At 37.2% G+C, this 13,699-nt stretch overlaps 1 protein-coding gene across 5 annotated transcripts in view; it reads left to right on the top strand.

Moving 5' to 3' along the window:
- EPHA6 (EPH receptor A6) overlaps positions 1-13,699 on the top strand; it is a 526,124-nt gene that overhangs the window by 431,583 nt on the left and 80,842 nt on the right. For 3 of the 5 annotated variants that reach the window (XM_076350956.1, XM_076350963.1, XM_076350982.1), the window contains one exon: positions 3,085-3,207. The exons of the other annotated variants lie outside the window; for them this stretch is intronic. In XM_076350956.1, the coding sequence (XP_076207071.1) occupies positions 3,085-3,207 (123 nt within the window). The remainder of the gene's footprint in view (positions 1-3,084; positions 3,208-13,699) is intronic. 5 annotated transcript variants of the gene reach the window in all.

Below are 13,699 nucleotides of genomic sequence, written 5' to 3' on the forward strand. Positions count from 1 at the left end.
ATTTGGAGTGTAAAGCAGCAGGATATAAAGCAGCAGGCACATTTTTGGTGGACTTTTTCTTTAGCTAAGCATGATTCCAACTGGAAAAAGAAGAAAGACTACATCTTCATTGTACAATTAAAAAAAAAAAAAAAAAAAAACCATGGTCAGACAGAAGGAAATGCAATTCTTTTCATTGATTTCCACACAGAAGTTTATAGTATTTCTGAGAAATATTTCTGAGCCGAAGTTTTCTCTTTAATAGCATGCTCCCACCTCCCTTGTTTGCTGTGTTAGCAGAGAGCTTTCTCCCTTTCTGTCTTGAACACAATCTTTTTGTTGCAGATTTTCTTTCAAATGTCATGAATGTTTACGCAAAGTGAAAATTTGAGTAAAGCGTCTAAGTTACTGTAAATGCCCAAAGCTCTTATTAGACCTCTGTCCTTCTGGTGGCAATTGATGGGACTTAAGGGAATTAATTTTCTTTCCCAACTACCTGCAATGATAGTCAACTGCCACATATATAGTCATGTAATAGCGTCTCAAACCCACAATGTGAATACATTGTGCAGGTGATAATACCAAAAACACCCATTTGTTCATCCTGGGGCATATGCTATATTTTAGTTTAGGACCATGCACGTTTTAACATGAATGAACTTTCAACCTGTTTTTTGTCTGGATTTTGATGTTGCTGGATAACTGGATGTTATCAACCTTGTCCCTTACAGAAGCTGTTTGTGGACTTCTAGAAGAGACTAAATGGGGTCTTGTTCTTGTAACTGTATTCTACTTAATCAGAGACATTTTTAAGGTGACAGTGGACTGTTTGGATGGGATTCAGTTGCCTAAAATGGCACTAAATGCCTACTCTTAGATACTCAACTGCTGTTTTGCCTCTTGCTGTCACTCTCAAAGAGTGCAAATCTCCTGCAGATCTTGTCATGTCTGCCACTCAAATGTGAATGTCTCAGATTTTCTACAGTGTCTCAAATGACACAAAGCATTTATGCTTAGGCAACTGATTCCTAACTTTTTCAGTGAGAGAAAAACTTTATTTATATGTATTCCTTTAGTTATTTGCTGCTTATAAAGCCTCAATAAATTTAGCACTCAAACTCTCTTCTTAGTATTCACAGATTGTGTTGCTCCAAAATTTGCTGTGCCTTCTTTTAATTTCTGAATGTGTACAATAAGTGACATAAATTTGGTTTTGTCTCCATTACTTTCTATAACAAAGTAACTTCTTGTAACACTGCTAGGAAACTTGAGTTATTTGCCATTTAACACCAGTTAAATGTAGGAAAATGTCAATGGTGAAGCTCAAGCTGTTTGGCTTTTCTGAAGGTCTGTACATATGGCATGTGACTCACAGTGGGTGTACTTTATGGTTGGTATAATTCATATTTTGAAACAGAGAAGCAAAGTTTTATTTGGGAAGTCTTCACATGTGCATTATTTAGCCTTCATGTTTTAAGATGCTGTTTAGTACCAAACATCTTGGAGTTTATGGAACAATTTTCCATTTTAAAATTGAATTTCTGTGTGTTGCATTCTGGGCTCTCTATCCATGATCGCTTCTGAAAATATTTTAAAATGAAAGCCATAGAGTTTGAAAACACCTTGACAAGACTGCCAAAGTTAGGCTTTTCTGGAGTGGCCAGAGGGAAAACTTTTATGCCTTATCTTTAACCATCAGATATAAAAATACTGCATCCAGAACACTAATTAAATGAATTCTTTTTCCACAGACTGCAACAGGTCTAATAACAAATTTAAAGGGCAAGGGAGGAATGTATTGAGGAGAAACAATAGAACTCTTGCTTGAAAATACAAGAGAAAAATTCAAAGCTCTTTTACGCTACTTTAAGTTCAGCAAACACATATGTGTGTTTTGAGGCTAAATTTTCCTCACTACATTTTTATTAGTTAAAAAAAAAAAAACCGAACTGTTGCATAAATTTTAAGAGGGCCATTTATTTTTCTCATTGTATATAAATATTAAGATGTTTTCTATCTCTTAAAAGAACAACTATGAAATACCTGCAAGATGATGAAAACAAACTTGCCATTGCCTAAATTTTTGGATGGATGCTTCCTTGATGTACTTGCAAAAATACACAAAATATTCTGATTGTCAATTTAAATTTATTGCAAGATGGGAGAATCTTGCCTCTGTGCTTTTAAGCAAGATGTGTAGAGCTCTCATTTCAGATCCATCTTTGATGCTGGCATTCACTGAGCACTAACATGAGCTAGCTGAAATGATGCCTCTAGATCTCTGTACATATGCTGAAAGCTGAAACAGTCGATCAAATGATAGAGAGTCCTTATTTATCATCACTATAATAGGTATGTCACAAGTACTCATTTTAAAAGTGGTGGATGAGATAATCTCTGTTTCCAGAAATAAAACTCTACATTTGGGCAATGAGAAGAACATAGAGTGTATTCTATTGAAAGCGTAAAAAGTGTAAAACCTCTGATGAGAGCAAAGCAGAAACGGGCCATGTCTATTCTGCTGGCTTTTGCCTGCATCAATATATTGACAGGCATTGTGAGACGTGATAGAAGCTCTGACTGACGTAGCTGCCCTGACCCAGAAGTCAGTAATATGACTGCAAATTCTGGTTCCCCTTCTCCCTTTGCCTGACATGAATTTTGCCAGGTGGTTTGTCAGGTGGCTTTAAAATACTAGTATAAAACATAGCTTTGCTGGTATAGCTTCACCTCTACTGATCTCTCTTAGATTTGTATACAAAACTGTAAAATGCCTCTATGGTAGAGTCATTTGGAATGTATTATGAATATCCAATAGGTGTAATTTGCCTTTAAAATATCAATTTTTTCCATTCCTCCTAGAAGTGCTGGAATTCTCCATTTGTGAAGTATGCAGAAAACAACCTCTTTCTGGTTAAAGCTATGTATTGTATGACTTGGTTAAAAAGCAAACAAAGACTTTTAACTGCTTTTTATAAGATCTGTTCCAGTGAAAGCACTGTTAACGTTGCAGAGATTTGGTTATTCTTTCTTTAAAAAGTCAACTTCTTTTATCAGCCAAAGAACAAGTCATTTGATTAATGATCATTTTTATCTCTTTGAAAGGATCCTTTCCGACCATTGGGGTGAAGTCTCTTTCGAGATTCCTGAGGGCGGGATTTTTAAATAGCATCCTGGCCTCACATCCAGTGTCAGGGGGTGGATCTTTACCCCCCAGCATTTCCTCTGGTAGGTATTCCAGCCTATTCCCTCACATCGATTTTTCCCTTCACCCTTTGCCCCATCTCTCCACACATCTTAGGGAAACAAAATTTGGTATTGGTCAGGCAGGGAGATTAGATGTCCCTTCCAATAAAAAGCCAAACTGAAAGGAAATGGAAAAGATAAATTACTTGTCAGGAGCTAGCCAGTTTTCCTGAATCAATGTATAGGAGAAATTGTGAAGGAAACTGATCTGTAATTAAGTGGTCAACCTAAATATTGGAAGAGAAGGCCTGGTATCCTCTAATCATGCAGTTCATGAAGCATGCCCATGTGCACCAGGGAAACATGACTTTATAAATGACTCTATAAAATCCCAGATTTTATGTGACTCTGTGACTCTTTCCTAAAAATTTACATTCCCTTGCTAAAACATGGAAACAAAACAAATTTGGAAAGGCAAAATTTAATTATGTGTTGATATAGCATTTAAATCCTTAGTATGCTTCTGTAGTTGCAACTTCTATCTCATGAAAACCACCTTAACTTTTTTTAGTAACTTTTATCACAGTTTGAACTACTATAATTCTCCTAAAATGCATGAGAAAACCCCATTGCCTGTGTTGCCAGCACGGTATTCTGTACTGCCTCTGGCGAGGTCCCCAGCAGAGACACCGCTGTACGATGGCACGAGGGACCCCGGAGGGCTGGCGTAAGGTTGAGTGTAGGCCAAGAATGAGAACACCATGCCAGGTGAACGGGCTGCTATCAGATACTGGGCTGAAACAGGAAAGAAGGACAGGTTAGAGGCATCCTTTCCCAGAAAGGCTATACGTGCTACCTGTTCTCTTCTGGAGCCATTGAACACCATCTTCCACCAAAGCTACGAAATGAAGAATAAATACATGTATCTTAATTATAGTTAAAACTGAATGAAAGTTCAGTTCTGTTCCTTTCCAAACTACATATTTCTATGTAAAATTAATCTGTACATGGTCTAATGTCACACTTGTATCCTTTCAGGACATCTTACCTGTAATGTTACTTACAGTTTTTCTTAAAGAGGAAAAATCTCTTATGGTAAAAGTAGGGAGAAATTTGAAAAATTACATAATGATATTGATTTGCTGTACAAAAGAAACTGTTCTACTTCTCTATGCCCCATTTTATCTATTGCAATAATTATAGGCCTCATTAATACAAGATGATTCTTACTTTTTTTTTAAGTGCTATTATTTCTTTGTTTACTTTCTTTCTTTGAATAGAAGCTTCTCAGCAACTTTGATGTCTTTTCTTATGACTGTTTGTGTGTCTTTTGTCAACAGTTTGTAAAATACTTCCCATATTTTTTTTTTCATTGGGATATCTCAGAGTGTTTAATAGCCCTTAGGCTATTTTGGCAGTCAGCTTCACGATGAGATTGGTATCTGTAACCAAACAACTGTGGAAGAGGAAATACTCCAGGCCCCATAAAATTCTCTGTTTTGAACATAGTGTTACATACAGCATATCGCTGATTCTATTAGATTACAAATGGCTTAACTGCACTCGTGAACTGGCTTCTCACCTACGTACCTACCTATGAGTTTATTTTATAAGGTCCTCAGGTCTGTTGCTTTCTGAGTGCTTGTAAAGCTTTTTATCACATTTTTTTTTACCTAAATCATAACTCTTAAATGTGGTTTGTTTAATAAAACTGGTTCATCATTTCTTGCTATTAAATGTCTTTTACTAAGAATTCTGATTCAATCTGATGAAATATTCAAAACAGGGAAAAAATGGAAATGCAGCTACATGATTTGCAACATATACCCTAGCAAGGTAATGGAAATAAATGTTATTGTTTGATCATGTCAACAACAACAAAAAAACTGAGCCAAGCAGCAACCCCACAGAAAGGGAGAGACTGCCTATCTTCTGGAAAGTGAGGATTGTCAGGTAGTCGAAAGCCAGTGAAGAACTGTGATAAATCCAATGGACGAGATGTGTTCCTTTGAGAACGAGTGCATGTGGGGTCCAGGTGGCATGAAACACCATGAAACACAAGTCAGAAATTGCTGTTAACAAATGTACCCTAACAATCTTATCTGTAGTGCTGCTATTTAACTCTTCCTTTTTTACTTTATCATATTTGTATTCACATTAAGCACAATCTTAATTCTGAATTGCCTCTCTTTGTTACAGAGATGACCAGAGGATATAATTTCCATTTCATGATAACTTTCTAAATTGCTAAAACCAGCTTTGCTGTACATGTGAGCAAAAAACCCACACATTTACTGTGTTTTTTGCCAAAAAAAAAAAAAATCTGTTGAAGGGAGTACTGATCTGGGGTGTGAGAGACTCAGAACCGAATCTCTTACTGTGTATGATTCAGTGGAAAATATAAGTTCATCCTTGAATCCTTAATCACTTTAGTACAAACAGAGAAGGGACATACCCTTTGTTCCTTTGTATCGAAAAACACTGCATTAACCACCTGACCCTTTTTCTGAGTATTGCTTTACCAGGGAAGACAGACACCCAAGGCAACAATGCTCCAAGAAGGTATTTAAGCAGTGATATCTCTGTTATCATGGCAGCCTCTGGCTGCTAGAACAGCAATAGGCAGGCAAAATCAACTGCCCATTGCAGTCTTGATGCCGTCTCCGAGGCTTACCCTCTCTCATTAAAAGTGAGAGGATTTCTGTTTGTGTACTGGTACTGGAGGGAAGCATGCTCGATTGCTGCCTTTGATGGCACAGTGACCTCACCTCCATTATCTGAGATGTTGGGCTCATATTGGACTGTAGCTTTCATAAGCCTAACAGAAGTACTTAACGTTTAATAACTTTGCTGAATTATAACCTAACTGCTTCACATATAGCTTATGTGTAAGATTTCAGTGGATTTAACCACATGGAAGGCTTAAAATGCCGCATTATTCTGCTATTAGGGTCATTGGGAACAAAGATAATGAGATGGTTTTATTTACCAAAACCTTTAAATCAAGCTAAGTGGCAGATTCACTTCAAAATAGTCAGAAAATTTAATCCTTACTAAAGACAAAATGCTTTTACATGTTTTTTCTACAAAATTCCCCACAGATGTTTTAAGTGAAACACAGAACTAAACTGGAAACTGGAAAGTCTGCTATAAATAAGTACCTGGAAAACAGCTGTCAGTTTCCTTTTTTCCCTTTCTACTTTTCACTCAATAGCTGGGGGGAGTGTATTTCTTTTACCATTGCACTGAGAGCTGATGTTCAGTTCTGTGTAATTTGTTGTCTGCTTTTGCACTCTGCAGAGGTTCACTTATGTAAAAGGTATCCTCCTTTAGCCAACTTAAAGATTAATTTATGCTGCTGCCATGAGGTGTTACAACTTTCTGCATAGATGGATTGCCTCAAATGTAGGTGTTTTTTAAGCCTAGACATAACTACGCTAATGCAATAGCGCTTATATTTGATAGTTGTATCAGAAGTCTGTCACTGCTATACAGCCACTTCACTAGAAGCAAAGCTTTCAGCAGGCCTCCAGATACCTATCCTAGATTTCTGCAAAAACAAGCCCATTTTCAGACAATAGCTTCCTTTTGATTTAGCTATCATTTATGTCACAAATTACGTAGTTTCTAGTTATCCCACCTGTTAGCAGTACAAATTTACATGACTTAGTTGATATAGGTCTATAATGACAGATGGATTCACATAAGCAATAAGTACTTTTTCGCAAGTGATATCCTTGCATATATTAAATAGAAGTCTTAAACCACTTCGCAGTTTACGCTCCTTATCATACTTACACTGGCGTGAGCTGTGGAAGCTTACCCCTTCCTTCATAATTACACGTACACACACAGTAACATACACATATATACGCATGTTGTGAAAAACCAAATAACTAAATCGCCAGTGCTGCACCTATTCCTTCAAATCCCAGCTCTTCCAAACTAAGTACAGTGTTGTTTGCTCCATTTTGGGGAAATTCTTAACTTGCTACTCTTGCTGTGTATTGGCAGCTCTTGATTTCAGTCACGTGTAAAGGGTTTGTTATGTAAATGCATACCCATATTGCCTGGCAGAAGTTACGAATAGAAAAATTTATGGTATGCTGCTGTCTTTGAAGAGTGACAGAGAGATTGTTAAGCTTGCTGAGTTGGAAAGGAAGGGAGGGAAAGCAAATACCTTTCCTACCATTTCTTTCAAGCTAAACTCCTTTCCTGAGTTCTTCTGTTGACAAGAACAACTAGAGATGGGTGTCAGGCTATGAGAACCTATGGAAAAGTTCCTGTTAAGCGAACCTCCCAGAACTCCTTCATACTGTTCAGCATTCAAACTACATTAGCAGGAGAGGGGGAAAAAACATCAAAATGATTCTTTCCATACGCACCTTTCTATGAACATCAGTGCTGCGATTTGCTTGTGAATCCTCTGATCTCCCCATGTAGTCAGCAGCTGGATCGTTGCCCCCTATTTCATTCACAGAGCACCTCTCTGAAGCTTCTGTGAAAGTATCTTGATGTGACTTTTTTAATGAAATATTAGCATCAGTTATTTCCTACCACTTATTTTGCAAGGGTTAATTATCCAGCTCTTTTACATTTTAGGAAAATGGAAGCAAAGAAATTAGGCTTGAGAAAACAATCCACCCCTGTGAACCTCAAAAAATATATTATATGCAAGAAATGAGGATGCACTTACTTTCCAGAAACTTTGAAGTGATACAGGACAGTTTTCTCACTGCTGTCTTGGACTAGGTAATGACAGGACTCCTCCTCCACATAAAGTACATTATACAGAGGATATCCACTTTTCAGTGTTTTACTGCCTGGCTTTCTATGACTGTTTGTCTAACATACATTGTAATGTTCACATTTATTACAGAAAGCTTCTCAAAAATCTCAGACATAACTGTAGAATACTAAACCAGATTATTATCAGTTTTCTTTTCCCCAAAATTAATATTTTATTACAATTTCCAAGCGTACCTGAGTAAGCTCATTATTCTTGATGTTGTATAAACTGACAACTGAAAGCAAATTGTATTGACAGAACCTTATTCAACAAAATTACTCAACAAGAACCATCAAAGAGCAATTGTTCATAGTGAAACTCAACTATAATTATGGTACTCCAATAATGAGAGAAGTAACTTCTATTTTTTTCAGTTAATGCATTTTTCCCTACTCTGGATTCCAGCACCTAAACTGCTGTATTTTTTGCTAAATGAAAATTGCTAATCCTTTCTTGGTGACTACAAATTTATTCTTTTATTGCATATGCATTTTCTAGGATATCTGAGCCAATGGCTCTTCCAGTTTATTCTTTCTAGCCTCAGTGCTATTTCACTGGCACGTCTAGCCTACAAGCCCTACAACAAATACATAATGGCATGTATTTTCCGAGGACAGACGTTCAAATGTATATGGACTTTTCCATTAGGCAGGTAGGAAGTGCTTCAGAACCAAAATATGGAGAGGCAGTAAGTAACACGAACAGTGAGATAAACTTTTTTTTTTTGTGCTGGTCCATTAGGGTTTAGCTTGAACTGTAGAACTGGGATTAAGCTCTGAGTGTAGGACATGATAAAAGGAGGTCTTCATTCTCTACCCTTGCTAAGTAGCTCATTTCATGCTCAGATGGTCGTCGTAAACGATTCCAAACATTTTAGCCCTAGAAGTTCAGAAAAGTTTATTTGCATATGTGGTCATTTTTACTTAATATACGCTACTATTGCATATTTTTTAAAATCTGACTACAGAAAATGTGGTAATTTATTGTAACAAGCGTGTGAATTGAAGCAAGTTGCTGTTCATTTCTAACAGGAGCAGAAAGATAGGAAGAGGAGAGCTGGAGGAGCCTGATGGATACACACAGAAATGTATTTGTAGATAAGCTACACACAGTTATTCTTTGTTTCAAGATGAAAGGAAAAAAAAATCCGAACTCCCTTTTTAGCCTAGCAGTAAAGCATTGGATGTGAAAGCAGATTCAGAATTGTTTGACTTTTTGTGAGGTGGGAGACGGAGGGAATAGTTAACTTGAATAATGTTTAGGGGTTTTTGGTCTGTTTTAGGTAGGAAACCAGTGTACCTTTACCAAATTCAACTTGCTGAATTTTGTTCATGGTCAAAATCAGAGCTGAAGGGAGAAGCTTGAGAATGTGTGCCTTCATGTCCTGAAGGTACAAAACCTCAAAAAGAAATAAGAAAAAAACCCATGAGATCGCAAAAATGTCACAGTGTTAGGTCCAGTGCATCATTTATTTGTTGGAGCTCATGATGTTTTGTTTTCTTAATTTTGGATTTAGCAACTCACACGTGTTACAACCGAAGCTTCCTTTGTGGATTTCAGAAACTTCAGGATTATTGATATGTGGCCTCCACTGCTTTCTGAAATGAGAAATGATGCCTTTCTCATGTGTAGAAAGCAGCAAGATACTCATAAACAATGAAGGAGGAGGTGGTGGCTCATCAGTTTTGTATAGCTCAGAAGTTTAAAGTTTACATAGACCAAAGGGAAATAGGAGCAAAACATGTGTGCCCAAAGACTAAAGGGAAAAAATACATAAAGGATATTCTAAAGCACAAGACATGTCAGAATCTTACAAAGATCACAATCAGGCATAGTAATGAATAATCAAAAAATGCCCTGACATTTCAGAATAGGATTAAAATAATACCTTAACCATGTCATTATACTTATGAAAGCACAAAAAACATGTTTTACTGTAACCTTATGTATGCAACTTTTTATTTTGCTCATTTTCAAATTTCTGTTGTAGCTTACAGCTTCTAAATATAATGCACCTATGATTATGGGTAAATTCACAATAGAGATTAAATAAGCTTTGTTTCTTATGTTCCATAAGTACCTGTTATGTATCATGGCATACTGAATATTGATGAAGTGCAGAAGCCCCTGATACACAGACTTATTTTATTTAAATTCCTTTACGTGCTCTGGGGTCAACAGGGCAAGTGATCTTCGATGCAGTCAGACTCTGTGGACTAATTTTGAACCGAAGAACGTCCCTTGCTCTTTCCACAAGAGGATGTAGAGTGGTATGAACACTAAAAATGTTAAGAGTAACTTAAGGGTGAAATGTCATTAGATTAAGTGAAATATGCTGAAATCCAGTTATAAAAAAAGTGAGGTGAATTGTTTTGGTTAATCTAACTGGGCAAAAGTATCTCTCTGAAACTGAATCTGAACAGAATCTATTATTTACTATAGAAATTTTTTTTATTGTTCTTTGCTTCAGTGCTAAAGTGAAAGTGCTGGAATTTTTAGGGTTCTAAGTCAAATTTCAAGCAATATAAATCTTATGCCGGAATCAGTTCTATTAAAAACTTACTCCCCTCCCCCTGAACATAATTAAATTAAAACTGAGCAGCCATTTTTTTTGTGGCTGGTCATTAACAAATTACCTATTCTTGCAAAGAAACTAGTCTACATTCTCCCTCCTACTTATACATTGTTAAAGACTGCCTTTATTGCTGGGATTTCTTGGTTTAAAATGGGATGATATAACCTAGTATTTGAGATAGGATGGTCAAAAATGCAATCCTTGAGCTCTGTTCATTGTTCTGACTTGTGATTTTGTCATCTCTCAAAACCTTTTTCAAGTCAGTATAAGGTGGTCCTTATAAGGCATGGAGATGACAGAATGGTTCCAGGGTACATGACCAAGATTTTGATGCAAACATCAGCTGTTGTAATGATATGTGGAAGTTCTTGGGCAACTGCCATAATTCAGATTGTTTTTTAAGATACATCAGTTTATCCCAAGGGCCCAGGCTGGCACGCTGCCCTCTCAAGATCAAGGGAACATGAAGACAACGCAAAGCCTCTTTGTGCACTCTTTCTGCAGATACAGTGGTTCCCACAGCTTTTTCTTGCAGACTGAAGACTTGGTTGTTGTGATACCTCGGCCAAGTCACTTCGCCTCATCTTCTCTTTTCACCATACATAGCATAGATTTATCTGTTTATAGATTAGTATTTGAAAAATAGTGTAAGACTCAAATGAGATGCATTAGATGTACTTAGAAAAGTTCATGCAGCAGCTTTCAGAGCTGGCCTACAAATGCACCAGCTCTTGTTCCCCTCCATGTGTACATCTGAATTCTAATAAGCCATCTCACCCTAATGATGAAGGTGTTTCTTTTTTATTTCCGCTTATAATACTCATGTAAACATAAGCAGCAGGAATAAAACAGAACTTCTTTCATCCATATTGTATTTGTAATGCTAATAAATATGTAGAAAGAGACAATACAGATAACCAACCCAACACATGAAAACTTGAAGAAATGCAATTTTTTTTAAAAGATATATGTCTGGAAAGTATAAATGCAGAAAATATCAAAATTTGGGCCAGTTATGGAATTTCTACGGTATAATTTTAGCCACTATTTCTCCCTCACCTACCCAACCTCCAACTAGTGATGGACAACTACTTATTCTGCTTTTACCCTCTGCTGCACTCCATTTGCTTCACTTATGGAAAGACACAGATAAGAAAACAAATAATGGAAAAGGTGCAACTGCTTTCTCGTTACAGTTCATAGAATCATAGAATCATAGAATAGTTTGGGTTGGAAGGGACCTCTAAAGGTCATCTAGTTCAACCCCCCTGCCGTGGGCAGGGACATCTTCAACTAGATCAGGTTGCTCAGAGCCCCGTCCAGCCTGACCTTGAATGTTTCCAGGGATGGAGCATCCACCACCTCTCTGGGCAACCTGTGCCAGTGTTCCACCACCCTCAGCGTAAAAATCTAGTCTGATTTTATATCTAGTAAGATAAGATATCTATAAGGATATCTTCCTTATATCTAGTCTGTATCTACCCCCCCTTTAGTCTAAAGCCATTAAAGTTCCACTTTTCTTCCCTCAAAACCTTCCAGAATATCTTTTGTAGGCATATTGGAGGATTGATGTGAATTATGGGTTGCAGGGGTTGGCGATTAGGGGTTGCAGAAGCAGCATGCTGGAGACTGCTAAAACTTCTGTTGTCCAAAGCACGTTCTCCCTTTGTCATATGAAAAACAGGAGAACTGTTCACAGTGCTTGTTGTTGCAGGAGGGGTAGGCTAGAGGATTTGAGAAGGTATTTTAGAAGTATACATACAGACTTTTCCTGGCTTCCACATCATACCAACAGGCATAAATTCTTGCCAGTGCGTTACCAGATAGTGAGTGTAAAAGTATTCAATATAAAATTACAGACAAACAGCTCAGAGAACAATATTTTCAGATTGTGTAAATCTTCAGCTAGTAGTGACAGCTATATGGCCCTAGTTTGCTAAATAATGAACAGTAACTTATGCTCATTCATGTACTTTGTATTTTTATCAATTGATTTTGCAGAGCTATCTTCCCTTGACTAAACTAACTTAATTAATGAAAAGTGTTACATAGACACAGGAAAATAGAAAGAGCACTAACAGCAAGGTAAGTAGGATATATCTATGTGATCTCCTGTAACAGCAGGATGTATATATGTTAGTGCTCTCCTGTTTGCAAACTCTGGCTTCTGAAGTCTCAAGAAGGGAGTTGGAACTGCAACTTCTTTTTTTGGAGGCTTCTTGGAACACAGGTCTTGGTCTGAGACCTTCTGTAACGTAAGAAGTCAGTACTGCAAGTGGGATGGCTTGCAGCAAAATTCCCATTGGCTTCATGTGTATTGATTTGGGCTAACAATGCAAAACCCAGCAGAATTTTTTTCAATTGCTTTTTGCATAATCATTAGTTTTCTTTCTTTCTTTTTTCCTCCATTGGTTTTGTGTTATGGAAAAACACAATTTTTTGTCATTATTTGCTGAAATTAGTTCTCTGTTGCATACACCTGCATAATTGTTAGGAGCAGGAGTGAAGAAGTTGCAGTGCCACAGCAAGTGGTTCTCCTATTTGAAGCAATATGTAAGGAACAGACCTAGTGTGAGACCTAGGAATGCCTTCCAAGCCTTGGGCGTTTCAGTGAGGGACACAGAGTTTTACTGTGGGTGCTTTGCACGCTATTGGAGTGCTGAAAGGCCCAGCGCTACCTGAGGGAGTGCCTGAACATTTTGCTCTGTTAGTCTTACCTCCTTAGCTTTAGCAGGAGGTAAGTTAGTGGGGAACCAACAGCAGAACATGGCTTTGGAGTGAAAAAATGTCTGACACGGAGCTGACTTCTGAGAGGCTACCTGGACACACGAACTCTGACCTAAAGAAGTGATGAAGCCATATTTTCTTATATGAACTAGGGAGCAGATTCAAAGCCTTTGCTGTTTTAAGTGGAAGAAAAAATACCCTCTGTTTATGTTAACAGATCTATTCCCATGATGGATATTAAAGATTTCATTATAAGGAAAGACTGTAGAAATGAGCATGTACTAACTGTATTCTTTTTGGAGGATTAATCTTACATAAAAAATTCATTAAAGGGGGCTTTGCTGCATTATTTAAAATGACAACAGGAGACAACAAGCTGAATATTTTGTCATTGATATGACACTTCAAATTCTCCTCCTTATTCATCACTCTACCACTCAATT

Source organism: Aptenodytes patagonicus, chromosome 1 (assembly GCF_965638725.1).
Source record: "Aptenodytes patagonicus chromosome 1, bAptPat1.pri.cur, whole genome shotgun sequence".
Classification (NCBI taxonomy): Eukaryota; Metazoa; Chordata; class Aves; order Sphenisciformes; family Spheniscidae; genus Aptenodytes; species Aptenodytes patagonicus.